Raw genomic sequence first — 13,980 nt, 5'->3', positions numbered from 1 at the left:
AAGATCACTTGATTTATGGGCATAAAGTAGCACAAATATAAGCTCTTGTGTTTTTTTTTTTGTTTGTTTTTTTTTTACAAAAATATTTAGAAATCAATTCGAGACTCGTTGTCTGTGGATTCTAACAGAATGATATTTTAAGGCCTCATTTTAGCAAATTAGGATTTTTATGGCTTACAGATAATGAAGCCTTAAATCTGAAAATTAAGTTGAGATCAATAAATAGTAAAAAAAAAAATTAATTAATACAGAAATATCTAATGAAATGATGCCTAATAAAAACTATGTCAAGATATAAACCTCTTCTACTTGTGTCAGGAAAATAAGTCTGTATTCAACAAGCTTCTTTAGCTGTTCTAACTTTTTTTTAATGAAAGTCTTCTCGTGATGTGCATGCCACAACACGGCATAAACATGGTACTTATGTATCAAATATGAGTTTTGTTTTATATAATAAAGACTTAAAATGTGCATAACATATCTACAAGTTTCACTATTTAACTGAATTAGTGAAAAAGCAATTTTTCAGTGATATCTAAATTCCTTGAGATGCACCTGTACATTCATCAAACCCCCAAAAACAAAACTCACAATTCCACAATTTACAGATAAATTTTCTGAAAAAGTTTCAGAAAACAAAACTTAAAGAATATTTATGCTGTTTTTTTTGTTGTTTTTTTTAAAGAACAGCATAAATGGGCCTATTTTTTCCAGTACCATCTGTTTCCTTCTTATCCACTCCATTAGTCCAGCATTATAAAAACTGGGTATCTGTTAACTCTTAAATACTGCACAGTTTATCGCATGCTGTAAAGAAAAATCAAGACTCCATGTGCAACTCGTCAGCTGCCATTTCTAAAAAACCCATTTCCACCACAGGGGGGAGGATACAAATACACCGCTGTTACTGGACATAAAACGGACAGACTTTACAGACGGACAACAGATGTCTCATACAGAAGAGAGGGAAAGCACAGAGGGAATGAGACAGAATGGGAGCAGGGAGAAACTGTTGCCGTGAGAACAGCATGGGCTCTTTTTTTTGTTTGTGTGTTGCATTGAAAGGTCAATTCAGATGAAATGCTGTTCCCTGATAGATGGTAATATTTACAAAGCTGAACACAAGTGGATTTAATGCACATATTCGTTTGTAGAGAACAGATACATATTTGCATGAAGAGAGAGCATTTCCTTTTTTTAGACATAGAAACAAATGGAAAAAAAAAAAGATAAGAAAGAGCAGCCAGATTTCTGCGAACGAGAAAAAGTTTCACATTTATTTAATATCAAACAGGAGTTGAATTAAATACCAGTTGATGATGGGCTCTTACAAAAGAAATAAAATTAACCTAATCAGTGCGGCATTGTCTTTTCACACTTCCCCAACCATGATCTTTTTTTTTTAATTACTTAATAAATTAATTAGTGTCAAAGGATGAAACATTTTTGCAAAAGAATAAAAAAGAAGACCTGCAAAATCTGCAAAGGCATGGAAGGAAAGGAGTCAAAACTGAAAGTTTCTCTCAAGTCAAATAAATTACACGGGGATCCAATTCGTTCGTGCTAACGTTAAGTCTTTGCATGGCCCGGTGTCAACAAATATACTACTGGCGAAAAACCCATCATTCATAAAAAGCAAAAAACACTTCACAAGCAGAGATGTGAACATGGTTTCATATGAACTGATGTCTCAAAACTTCTTTTTTTTTCTTTTTTTTTAATATTCAAACATTCTACAACAAGTCAAGTGTGAGAGGAAAAAAAAAGCACATTTCCAACAGTTTGATTAACCTTGTCTGAAGAATTTTAACATTGAAAGGGCATAACTACTGAATTCTTGCCGTTTCTTTTTTCTTTATCTTTTTTTCACTTTGTCTTTTTGTTTTTACTTTTTACACTAGTGGTACAGCAAAATATATATATTTTTTTCAGCTGTTACATGTACAACAGTTAATTGTGCAATAGAGAAAAATATAAGGCCTGAGTCTGAATTAGTGGTTTCTTAACTTTACAGTCCTGATGGTGTAAGTGGAGCCTCACTAGTTCTTGTTCTGCACTTCTTGACTTAAAAAGGACCCTGGTTCCGCAAAGTCTCCCAGGAATATGCCAAGACCTTCATGGTTCTTTGCTTGGAGGTTTAAATTTTTTTTTTTTTAATCCCTTACTCTTCGATTTTTCTCTCAGTACGACAGAAACACCAGACTTATCTTTGAAACTGCGGCCTCTGTGTTATCCTCTGCACCTCATTAGTCCTGCAGCAGAGCAGCCGCAGCACCACATTTGTCTGGCCTCAGTTGGGTGTGTCTTGTGTGTAAATGAGATCTCTGTGCAAATAAAAAAAAAAAAAAAAAAGTCTTTCATTCCTATTCCCAATCCAGGGACTTTTCACTTCCTGTCCGAACAGGAAGGGCATGTGCAGAGCCAGGCCCACTAGGCTCTCTTGACATCACCAGAAAGCACCCAGCTGTTCAAACCTGTGCGACAGAGGTGCCCAAACCCTGCACCCCCTCTCAGAGGCTGGTGATCAGTTGCATTTGTCCATCGCTCGGGGCGTCTCCGTCCTGCTCACAGTCCTCAGTGCTGGGCGAGACGATGCACCCATCGCTGGTGCCTCGGTTTATGTGGTAGTAGGACAGCGGCTGCGGAGCGTCGCCGAGCTCCGGCATGCTCTTGTGATACGCATCCTCGCCTTCGCTGTGAGGTGAGGGAGAGAGCTCCTCCTCTTCCTCCCCCTCCTCCGGCGGGAACGGCGAAGCTGACGGCGACGGAGAGTCTCTCAGGTTTGGCATGCTGGTATACAGAGAGTCTCTATTGTTGCTGGGTGACTGGGAGCCCATGTCCTCCACTGCGGTAACAGTCTCGGAGCCATGGCCGCTGTGGCCCTCCAGGCGCCTGGGAGCCTTCTGGGCGCTGTAGAGTAGAGAGTGAGTCCTTTGGGGAAGTAGGGGGGCCTCCAGCACCTCCTTGTGGTGGGGGTGCAGGAGCAGCTCCAGGGTGGTGTGGCCTCCTCTTCCACCACCTCTCTGCGGGGATGAGGCCTCCGTGTGGTCTGCCACGATGGCATCATCCTCGCTCCCGCTCCCTCCCCGTCCTTGGTCCACAGTCACCCTGGTGTGGGGAGGCGGCGCGCGGTCCCTCTCTCTTGGGGTGCTGCGAGCCTTAGGGGCCCCGCGGGGCCTGAGGTTGTTGTGGACAATCTCGGATATGATCATTTTCTCAAATGCGGCGTCATCCAGGTTGAGGCCCCCCAGGTCACCAGGGGCTCGAACACCCACGGCTTCGTAGTCATCGTCGCGCAGGGAGTAGCTGTTGTTGAAATTGCCGTTGAGGGGGAGGGTGTCCATGGCGCTGATGTCCCTGCTGTTGCTGAGGGAGTGCTGTCCTAGAACGAAAGGCGGAAAAGCAGGTAAGATATAATTTCTCTCATGTCAAGAAAGAAAACCACCACACCATCCACATATGAAGGGTCTTGCAAACATATTCATAGCCTCTGAACTTGTTTGCATGTTGTTGAGTAGAGGCACAATCAATCAGTCTTATGGTATTTTACATGATAGACCAACACAATGTGGAGAATTGAAGCTGCAAGGCTTTGTCTCTATCCAGTTTGGCAAATCTGGATGGAAATTTTTTGTCGATTTCTTCATGCGACGTGCATTTTCACGTCTTTTCACAGGTTCCTAATTGGATTTAGATCTGGACTTTACTTCACAAATACACCACAGCATGATGTTACCACCACCATGTTTCACTAACGTAATTATGTATTCAGAGAGTTGTGCAACGTTAGGGTTCTGCTTATGCATGGAGGTTGTAAAGTTAAATTTTGATCCCTGTTGACCAGAGCCTAAAGGCCAGGATGCACAAATAACATTTTTCCTGCTCACATATTTTCCACCAGAGCTGTTGATCTCAGCAGCTTCTCCACGGTAACCACTGGCCTCCTGGTTGCTTCTCTGATTAATGCTCTCCTTGCCTTGCCTGTCAGTATGTCTAGGTGTGCTTGCAGTTGAAACATACTCTCTATCTTCAGATGATGGATTGAACAGAGTGCCGTGAGACGCTCGCAGCCTGAGATTTTGTTCTATAACCCAACTTAAAAAGCTGTCTAATTTTCTTCAGCTTCACAGTTATGAGCTACTTTGTGTTGGTCTAGCATATAAAATCCCAATATGCATTGGGATTTATAATTGGGACATGACAAAATTTTTTTTAAAAGTTCAAGAGGTGTTAATATTTTTGCAAAGCACTCCAGCTGATACTGCTCAGGACACTTTAAACTTTTGCCTTTTGATCTGAAGTTGGACTTTAATTTCATGTAAGTGCGACAACATGAAATTCAAAGGGGAACCAATTATCTTCCCACCATGCTCGTCCTCATTAGAGACGACATTCTCGGGCCAATATAAGAAATTATCCTGAACAATATTGGAAGAATGAGACCAAAGAATGACTTAAAACTTAAAAAAAAAATACATACAAAGTAGCTCATGACCAGGTAACATCACAGCAGCAAAAACGGCTGAAAAATAGGTGATGTGCATAACCCAAGTAGATGAAAACGAGGGGATGAGAAAATGTGTCATCCACAATGAATAAAACATTCCACCTGGTAAAAGAAGGCAAGACTAGAGTGTAATGTCAAACACAGATGGCCAGCCACCTCTTTTACGCCGGGGGCCCCATGAGAACAGCGGCAGGCCCCCCACACACCATGAAACACAGACACCGTGCAATGACTCACTTTGCCACCACTCACATCAAGTGTGTCTGCTCAGGCTATCAGGCCTAAGAACAGCTGATTTGCAAACAACAACAACAACAACAAAAAAGGAAAACAGATGCTCTTTCAATTGCAGCAGAAATAACAAAATTAGTGAAATAAGACAAAAGTGGAAGCTTGTAACATTCAGCCTGGATTCAGCTGTGTCCTTCAAACCGCAAGTTGATTTTTCTGTGAAGTGTTTAAGTTGAATGGAAAAATGCATGTATTTGTTCGCCAGATTGAGAAGGAAAAGCCTGAAAAAAAACAACTGAATCCAGGGACTCTGCAGGTGAAAAGATTCAGCGGCAAGCATATATACAGCCTGTGTCAGAACTTTACGTACACTTATCACCGGCATGAATTTTAAATTCATTTTGGGGCTTTTAATGACGTGATTAAAAACATTTTTTTGGGGGAGAAGAATGAATATAGAAGAAACAACTTCAGGGAATAAAAAAAATAAAATAAAATGTTTGAAATTTATTATGGACTATGGAATGCACACAGGCTCAAAATTGCACATATCCAGGTTCAAATGCGTACAGACACCCCTACTGATGTTCAAACTAATGTCCCTTAGGAAGTTGCAGAGAAACCACACAGTTTTTTTGTAGCCACCAGCAAGCTCCTGGCATAATTCTGACTGGATGTTTGAACAAGGCTCTTAGCAGAGTTGGTAGAGCTAATTTAAAGTGGTTAGTTTCCTGGCACACAGCGAGCTTTAAAGCACAAGACCATACATTTTCAACAGGGTTGAGTTTGGGGGAATTCCAGAAGACAAACATTAGAATGGTTATCCTTCCTAAACATCAAATCATGTTTTGATGCTTTGATGCATCAAAACATGCATCAAAGCCAGTTTTGATGCATGTTTGGGGTCGCTGACCAGATGGAAGATATAACTGAGACCAAGTTTTCACTTTTGACCAGAACTATTACTCTCTGACGAAAGAAACAGAGTGCAGGAGCAAGCCAGAACTCAATTTAAACCCGTTATAACAGGATGCTGATGGAACACCAGTGCCCAACTTCCTGTGACTGGTAATTTGAAATATTTAGCCTCAATGAGAAAAAGGATGTTTTGAGGCTTTCTAGTCTAAGACAACTGTGCCAACTGTCAGGTGTGCAGTTTGTTATGCTCCCTGTGGTACTTGGACTCTTGCAAAATGGGTGGAAAATAGGAAGAAAAGGACTTCCTACAAACTTTTCCACAAGAAAATGATTCCAAAAACTAATAAAAATGGTTTTGGAATATATAAAGCAGGTAAATATCAGCCTTTTGGAATAGTCTGTACTGCAACCCCATTGAAAATTTGAGTTCCAAGGCAGAAAGAAAACATACCCATTTAAATTAGCTGTACTGTATTTAACCCTCCCACAGTCTTAAGAGATGGGGTTTTTATGTGTGCTTTAGGAAACTGACGGTCTGGTGGCAGAACCCCTCTTTCCCAGCTGTCTGACCATGACATTTCTAATGCCCCTCCTGAGCGTTTAGATAAGATCTGGGTGGGTTAAAAAGAAGTGCTGACAATATTCAACCAATAGCTATGCCACAAGCTTGCTGAAGACTACATTTAACCGAATGTAGGTATATATTTGAGTCTGTATGAATATTTTTTGACCCTGTGTAAGTTACAGAAAAAAACAACAACAATATTTTAATCGTTTTCAAAACTCACTGAAGTTATTTGTCATATAAACACTAAACCCTGAAAAAAAATTTGTTAAATGCAAAAGCCCAAAAATATTATTCAGGTTGATGATATTTGGGCTCCGTATTAAAAAAAAAAAAAAAAAAAAACATCAACAAGAGACTTCTTAGATAAAACTGAGTTTGTCCCACTTTTATACGAACAATGTAGAACACATACAAATTACCAAAAACTACTCTGGTTTTCCACAGGCTGCATCTGAATTATAGTGTAAGTGTTAAAGATTTAAGTGGAAGTGCCTCGTTCGCTTTTAGGAGGACTTAATGTGATTGAAGTGTTGGGTTTTTATCATTTCAGGTGAACAAAAGGACAGCGTGTCAGTGTCAAGTCTCAACTGAACTAGTCAGAAAATGAATTAAAATAACCAAAAATAAGTTAAAAAGCAAAAAGTATTTTATGGAAAGTGCCAAAAAAGTACAGAGAGCAAAGAGTAAGGTGACTGTGAACCAGACCTTATTAACTTTAATGGGGGGGGTTGTCCGAGATCTCAAATTATACCCATCGCTTTCAGATTAGGCTGTTCTATTTTGAGGTTGTGGCTTGAGGGTGCAGCTGTAAATTTTATGTACTGTTCATTGGACATTGCACAGTTTAACCATGAGACATTTCTGGAATATCACTCACTTGATCAGCTGGGCGTCAGTAGCAGATTTTGATTGAGCAACAAAAGGCAGTTGCCCAGGGCAGCACCAGAAGGGATCATACGAGCAGCGAGAAAGTGGAGTGCTGATAAAGGTTCTCAGCCAGGCCTGCATTCATGTAAGAACTTATCCGGAGCAACTCAATAAAAGTAGTTAAAATAACCTAAATATATTAACTTGTGAGGATACTGAACTAGTTTCAAGGCATTTTGTTGCTGATTTAGTTAATCGTCTGGATTCAAGATAGTTTATTGCGAGTTGAATATATTTTGTTCCTGGCAAACAAAAGACAAAAATGGTAAGAGCTGGGATTTAAACAAGCATATATACACAAAGGAAGTGTATATATATATATATATATATATATATATATATTTTTTTTTTTTTTCTAGAATGAGTAAAAAAATTAAGTGCAAAGAGCAAAATGCAATTCAAGGTCGGGGTGCTGGTGGGTGTGGGGGTTTTCAAACTTGTGTGGATAAACTTTGCTTCAAAATGTACATTTATCTTTGCATGCAACCTGGACTTTTATTTATTTATTTATTTATTTTTTACTGCAGACAGGTATTGTCTACCGGGAAAAGGAGGGAAATGATGTGAACAGAATTCAACTGGACATGGCGACAGCTGCACTCTGGGAAACGTTCCAGCAGAGATTCATTCAATATGCTCTCTCTTTCCAGTTTTTACTGCATCAGACGAACATCTGCAGAATATTACTTTGTATTAATACACTTATAATGGAGGACAGGCTCATCCTTTTCCAGGAGCTAAGTGTAATGACTATAGCAGGCAAACTTAGTACACGCCTGTGTTGAGCTTGACAGCTTCTCTCTATGCGTATTTCATTTTTGGCTGGTGATCTTCGCGCCAGGTTTTGACATTTGTATGTCACGCCGCTGCAGCTCCCTTAACGTTATTTTCCATATGTTAAATCCTTGACCCCCCCCACCCACCCCCCGCTTATAAGCATGTGAACTATTTCTTTTGTTTTGCCTGTGTGTTTGAACACAAATAACAACAGAGGATAGCCTCAGGAGGAGAGGAAAAAAAAAAAAGTGTGTAAGGCAAGGATTTATGATCACACACTGAGAATTACCCGGTAATTAAATATTCCCTCTTTTTATCTGTCTCCTGTGCGCCAGAGTTAAAATGCAATTATTCTACACAGATTAGGCAGGTAAACATTTTAGGGATAGAAAACAGCAGCTAAGTTATGCACCTGAGCTGCTTGGCTGCAGAGGAACTCACCTCAATAAAAACTGAATTAATCAATTTAGAAAAAAACAAACAAAAAAATGTAATCAAAAAGTGCATCTGGTTTTCAGTAGTTCAGCAGTGGCTCGGTCCAAGCACTGCTTCATTAGTTCTAAGCATGAGGTGCGCATTGTGCTGCCAGCCGGCTCGCAGCACAGAACAACAGAGACTGGAGCAGGTTAATCGGCACAGTCGCTCCCGTACACACTTTTGCCATTCTACCGCCTTGTGTATTCCCTTTTTATCATCAAGTGCCTGTGAAATAACAGAGGCCTGTAACTCTGCCCGCATTGCGTCACAGGCTTCTGTTTTTTTTTTCCTCCTCTGATTGGGCTTCTTTCACTCTGCAAGAGAAGAAGTAGGTCACAATGCACAGCGCTGTTCCAAATCAGGTTTTATCTTCGGAAAAAATGTCGAGATTTCAATAAGTTGTCACTGTGTGACGACGCCCAATGCTCCATACATGAAATATCCACGTCGGTGGACAATAAAAAGGTTTATGATGGAGAACTCAGTGGATGCCTGAATGTTAGCTGGGTGGATGGAGGCCAACAGATGGGTGGGTGGATAATGGACAAACCAATGGATGGGTGGATGAATTATGGATGGATGAATGGGAACTGAATGATGGGCAAACAAATCGTCACTAATCTAATCCCATTTTTTTTCCCAGACTGCCGTCGGATATTTTACTTGTCAGGTGGTGATAACATATATGTATATACGCATATATAAATAATCTGGACTAATATGCTGCAGCTGTGTTCACCAAAAAGAAATTCCCACAAGACTTCTAAGTAGAACGGATAAGAAGAATACTCTGATGTTGATCTCATTATAAAAAAGGGAAAACTAGGTAACGATAAATAAAACACTTAGAAGATGCGAGCCATGAAGGACGAAAGGTAGAGTCTGTATAATTAGTTTGAACGTTTTCAGTTATGCCATGTCACAGTCTCAGTCTTCACTGCTTTCACTTATAAAAAAAAATAAAAAATTCCAACATACTTCATGGAACAGTTTGGCATTTTGAGAAGGATTTGTTTTCTGGCAGGGAGACAGATGAGAAAAGTGACATCACTCTCAAGATTCGTCTGTTGAATATGAAGCTGCAGTGACTAAAATAGCATACAGAATAAAGGCTGTTAACCAGGCAACACGGCCCAGCTGCAGCCACCTTTAGTGCTCCCTAATTAACACTTGATATCAGGATCATTTATTAATTGCACAAGTATGTGCAATGTATAAAAAAGACAACTTCCTGCTGGAATATTTCCTCTGGCAAAGGCCGTTAACTTTCTTTTCTCTCTCTCTCTCTCTCTCTCTCTCTCTCTTGCTCTCTCTCTCTTAGTTGGTTGCCTGGGAACAGCTCCGCTCCAAGACTGGCAGATAACCCACCCCAAAATGGCAAATTGTTGTTTTCCAATGGCTTAAACAAATGAGATATAAAGTGTTAATTAGTGCGCTTTTAAGGTCCTGATAGGCTGATTTTGTTATTGAGGCTGCTTCGCCTGATGTTCCAGCTCGCTGTTAAACCCTAACAACCTGTTGTTTTTACACAAATAGGATAAAACATGTTAATTATTGAGCCTCGGAAGTGCTGGTAGGTGTACTTTGAAACCAGAGCCAGGTTTTCGCTCTTCACGCTTAAAAAATAAAGAGCTGGCTGTAGCTTTAACAGACTCGAGATGAAAGTGGTTGCAATCTGTCTCTCTTTTTCCAGAAAGGGGAACACTTGTCAAAATGCCGCATATGTGCTTTTGAAACAACCACAAAATCTGTGCAAAGACAAAGAAAGAGAAGAAGTGAGGTGGCAGGGGTAGAGGATGTGCACCTGGGGAGTGAAAGGCCGGCGGAGAGGGGGTGTTGCACACCACCGTTTCAGCCAGGAGGTTGTTATAGGGGTTAGTGTCGTGGGTTCGGAGGAGGGGGTTAGTTAGGAGGTAGTTGCCAGTCATCCCTGCAATAAACGGAAAGAAGAGACAGAAGAAAAGGGGAAAGAATTAAGAGGCGAAAACAGTAGAGGAAGTGAGCTCAAGGTTGCATGTTCTTAGGGTTTTTGCGGCAACGCGTCGGGTAGATTCCATAAACAAACACTGATACTCGCTGTGCGGAACCTGTCGCCGCAGAAGATTTACGGCCTCTGCTCCGTCTGTGCCGCGGACGGAGCAGCCGCGGAAACGCTGGTCAAGGCGTGCCGTTACTCAAACAGCTCGCCGATGCAGCTGACAAACAGCATTATAGGGACAAGTGTTGACCAAAGCCTGGCAACATAATCAGCTGCAATGTTTATGCGAGGCAGATTCATCCAAACAAACTCATCCATTCGAGACAGCAGACGAAACATATCCATGCGGCCTACCACAAATAACACAGTATCCTCATCAACCATCATGCGCTTTTCTAAGCTCTCGGGAATGCAACAACACATCCGAAGTTATTAGAATGAATCGCTGAGAAACTCTGTATTGGCAAGGATCGCTTTTTTAAAAAAAGAAAAAAAAAAGTGCTTGAGCTGAAGCCAAATCTGTATTGGCAGATTCCGGTTCCTGGGTTTCATGATGCTGGAATAATTCCCGAAGCTTGCTCTGACCCCCATTCGACTTTGCTCCTCTCTGTCCTCTTCTTCTACCTTCAAAGTCACTTTGGGATGGCAGTATCTTTAGTCCTGATCTATAACATGATAAACTTCACAACAGTGCTTTGCAAGCGATAAACCGCTATCCTACAATTCGTCCTGTTGCAACTTGGAACAAAATAGTTTTTTTCGTTAAACTGTAGTTATGCATCTGCATTCGGCTGTAGCTGCAGCGATGCTGTAAGTCTTGACTAGCTTTGCAAATTTAGAGACTGAATTCATCCATCTTCCTATTAGCTCTGCTTAATAAATGCATCCCCACATTATGATGCTGCCACCACCGTGTTTCACACTGACGGCGCTCTCCTATCTGTGCGTTTCCTACAACCACAGATTTTCCATGAGGGCAGGAAAGGTACATTTGACCAGATCACCTTATTCCACATGCTGAATGTGTGGGCTACATGGCTTTTCTTCATCAGTGGAGTTTGTCTTGCTCCTCTTTTGGTCCAAACAACTAACATCTGTCCTGTTGGTGTATTCTCCCATTCAGAAAGTGGGTCTCTGCAGGTCCTCCAGAGTTACCAGAGTTACCATTAGCATTTTGGATGCTTTTCTGATTAAATTCTTCCTTGCCCTTGGTATGTTTTCACTTCTACCTATTTAGTTTTTCCCTTTTTGTGCTGTTTTGTAACCTAACCCTACCTTGAACCTCTCCACATCTTTATCCCTCAAACAAAGCTTTAAAGGGCAGAACAACCTCATTCACACTAGGACTGTACTATATGCAAATTATATAGTGGATGTTTAGGAAAAAATGCATGCAACACTTTTCAGAGTTTTATTTGAAAAGAAAATTGTATCATTTTCTTTCCGCTTCACAATTTTGCCCAACTTTGGCTTGGTCTATCTCCTAACAACACATTAATACATACACACACGCACACACACACGCACACACACACACTTGAAGTTGTAATGTGACAAAACGTAAAAGGGGTTCTAGGAGGGGAGGCACTGCAAATATATTATTATTTGTCTGTTTCTTTCCATTTATTTAGTCCAAGCGAGCAGAGACAAGTGAGAAAATGCTGCAAAGCTTTGAGCGTTTAATGCATCTGATTGTTCGTTTGGAGAAAAGCGGCATGAAATCGGGCCTTATCTCCCTCTCCCCTCAGTCAGCACGGAGCGATGCAGGCTGCATCCATTGAAGTGTTTACTGTTAATTCAGAGCTTCATCACAAAGAGAACAGAGCTCGCGTCTCGTCTGGTGATGACGGAGGCAGCAGTTGCTTACCCTGGTTGAGCGTGGAGGTGCTGTTTATGTCGCCTGAGATGAAGGAGGACTCCGACTGCTTTCTCACAGTGTCGTTCCACATCCGCCTGATGCGGCTCTGCGTTGAGAAAAAAAAGAAAAAAAAGAAAAAGAAAAAGCAGCCGCTGATTAGTGCTCAACATGGCGCTGTTATGTTTCAAGGCTTCTGGTCCCCAGGCCTGAGTGGCTGTGTGGTTTTATGATTCAGACCATACTCTCTATAAATTAGGATCTAATTGACGCGCTAGCTGATGACATGTTTGTGTATCACAAAGCTCCACAACATGCTATTGATTCGACTGCTCCCTAAAATTGGAGCGACTGAGAATCTTACGGTTTGTAATTTGACTCTGAGCTGCTCTCTTCTGCTCCGAGCAGCGAGAGCAGAAGCAGCCACCGAATTCCCAGCGGCGCTCCCTAAATGAGACCTCACAAAGTCTTTGGAGCAGATATCATAAGTGGGATAAGCAGCAATTCTTTCCCACAGGGTGCCCATGTTCTAAGTTCAGAGCAGATGCTTTTCAGGAAATTATAAACTTAAAAATTAACATAAGGTTGAAGAAATCAAGCGAAATTGCCACAGTTTAAAACCTGCTTTGTTGCGTGTTGTATTCATTAACGTTGGGGGAGTTATTCACAATCTCCATAACCTTCAATTTTTTTTTTTGTTGTACTTTGCTTTTTAGGTTAATCAGCGAATCTAAAAAAAACAACAAAAAAACAAAACAGAGAGCCAAACATCTTTCAGCCACTCTTTAAAGTAGGAAACGAGGACGCATAACATAACATAAAAGCATAAAGGACTTTATGCGTTTATGTTGCTACACATCTCACTAAGAAGAATGGTTAGGGACGGGGTGGAAGACCTGCAAAGATTATGGAGTAAGCAGAATCCAGTGTAGAAGCTTTAGGTGCCATCTACATATTAAATGATTGATGTCAAAAAAACGGCCATAGGTCTCACATGAAACGCCATTTTTAGAAAAGCGCTTGATGCCCAGTGCACAACATGGTGGGAGATCAGTAATGTTGTGGGTCTGTATCTTACCCAAAGCATCTGAGATTCTTAGTACGTCTAAAGATCTCAGACACTTTAGACCTTAGTACCACCGCAGTTTTTGAACAACATTTGGTCAAATCGATACATAAGCTCACACACGAGACCTTGTGTGCCGACCTCAGTCCGCAGACTTTAACCAAGTAGAAAAGTTGTGGGGGGAGCTGAAAGGAAGAGAACAAAAGGCCTTAAGGCCTTTTAAACAGCTTTAACAGAGGTTCCAGTCAGTGTGGAGGGAGCTTTACTCTGGTTCAATATTTGTAAAACAAGCTAATTGATCCAAATGTGAGAGATTTTCCTAATGCTAAATATAATCTATGGCTCAACGATCAGAAAGGAGATGTAATTATATTAATAAGTATTGGCTTCATGAATGAAACTGAGCTGCATGCTTTGTTGTTCACATAACAAATCAAAGTCTAAAAATGACAAACGGGTTTACCTATCTATACAATTCTGACATATGTATTTCTTGCTTGATCTGACTTGTGTAACGAAATAAACCATCTTAAATGTTTTGTACAGCATCATAACAGTCGTGGCTGTAATTTATTTCCGAATATCTCTACTCCGCGTCATTATTTTGACAAGCTCGGCTGACAGACGATGCTGACTGCTTTCTGAAAGTGTGTATATCTTTCACTCATTATCTGGC

The 13,980-nt window shown here is 40.9% G+C and overlaps 1 protein-coding gene across 4 annotated transcripts in view; it reads right to left on the bottom strand.

Annotated features, from left to right (window-relative positions):
* Nucleotides 1-1,106: 1,106 nt before the first annotated feature.
* adgrl2b.1 (adhesion G protein-coupled receptor L2b, tandem duplicate 1) overlaps nucleotides 1,107-13,980 on the bottom strand; it is a 127,794-nt gene continuing 114,920 nt past the window's right edge. For 2 of the 4 annotated variants that reach the window (XM_088014789.1, XM_088014790.1), the window contains 2 exons: nucleotides 12,251-12,347; nucleotides 1,107-3,382 (listed from right to left, as the gene is read on the bottom strand). In XM_088014789.1, the coding sequence (XP_087870915.1) occupies nucleotides 2,511-3,382; nucleotides 12,251-12,347 (969 nt within the window). In that variant the 3' untranslated portion in view covers nucleotides 1,107-2,510. Of the gene's footprint in view, nucleotides 3,383-10,209; nucleotides 10,336-12,250; nucleotides 12,348-13,980 lie in introns of all 4 variants that reach the window. The other 2 variants (XM_088014792.1, XM_088014791.1) reach the window with 2 other exon arrangements.

The sequence above is a fragment of the Poecilia mexicana genome, unplaced genomic scaffold (assembly GCF_051168715.1).
Source record: "Poecilia mexicana isolate PSO_F unplaced genomic scaffold, ASM5116871v1 scaffold_17, whole genome shotgun sequence".
Classification (NCBI taxonomy): domain Eukaryota; kingdom Metazoa; phylum Chordata; class Actinopteri; order Cyprinodontiformes; family Poeciliidae; genus Poecilia; species Poecilia mexicana.
This window is presented reverse-complemented; position numbering and strand designations above follow the sequence as displayed.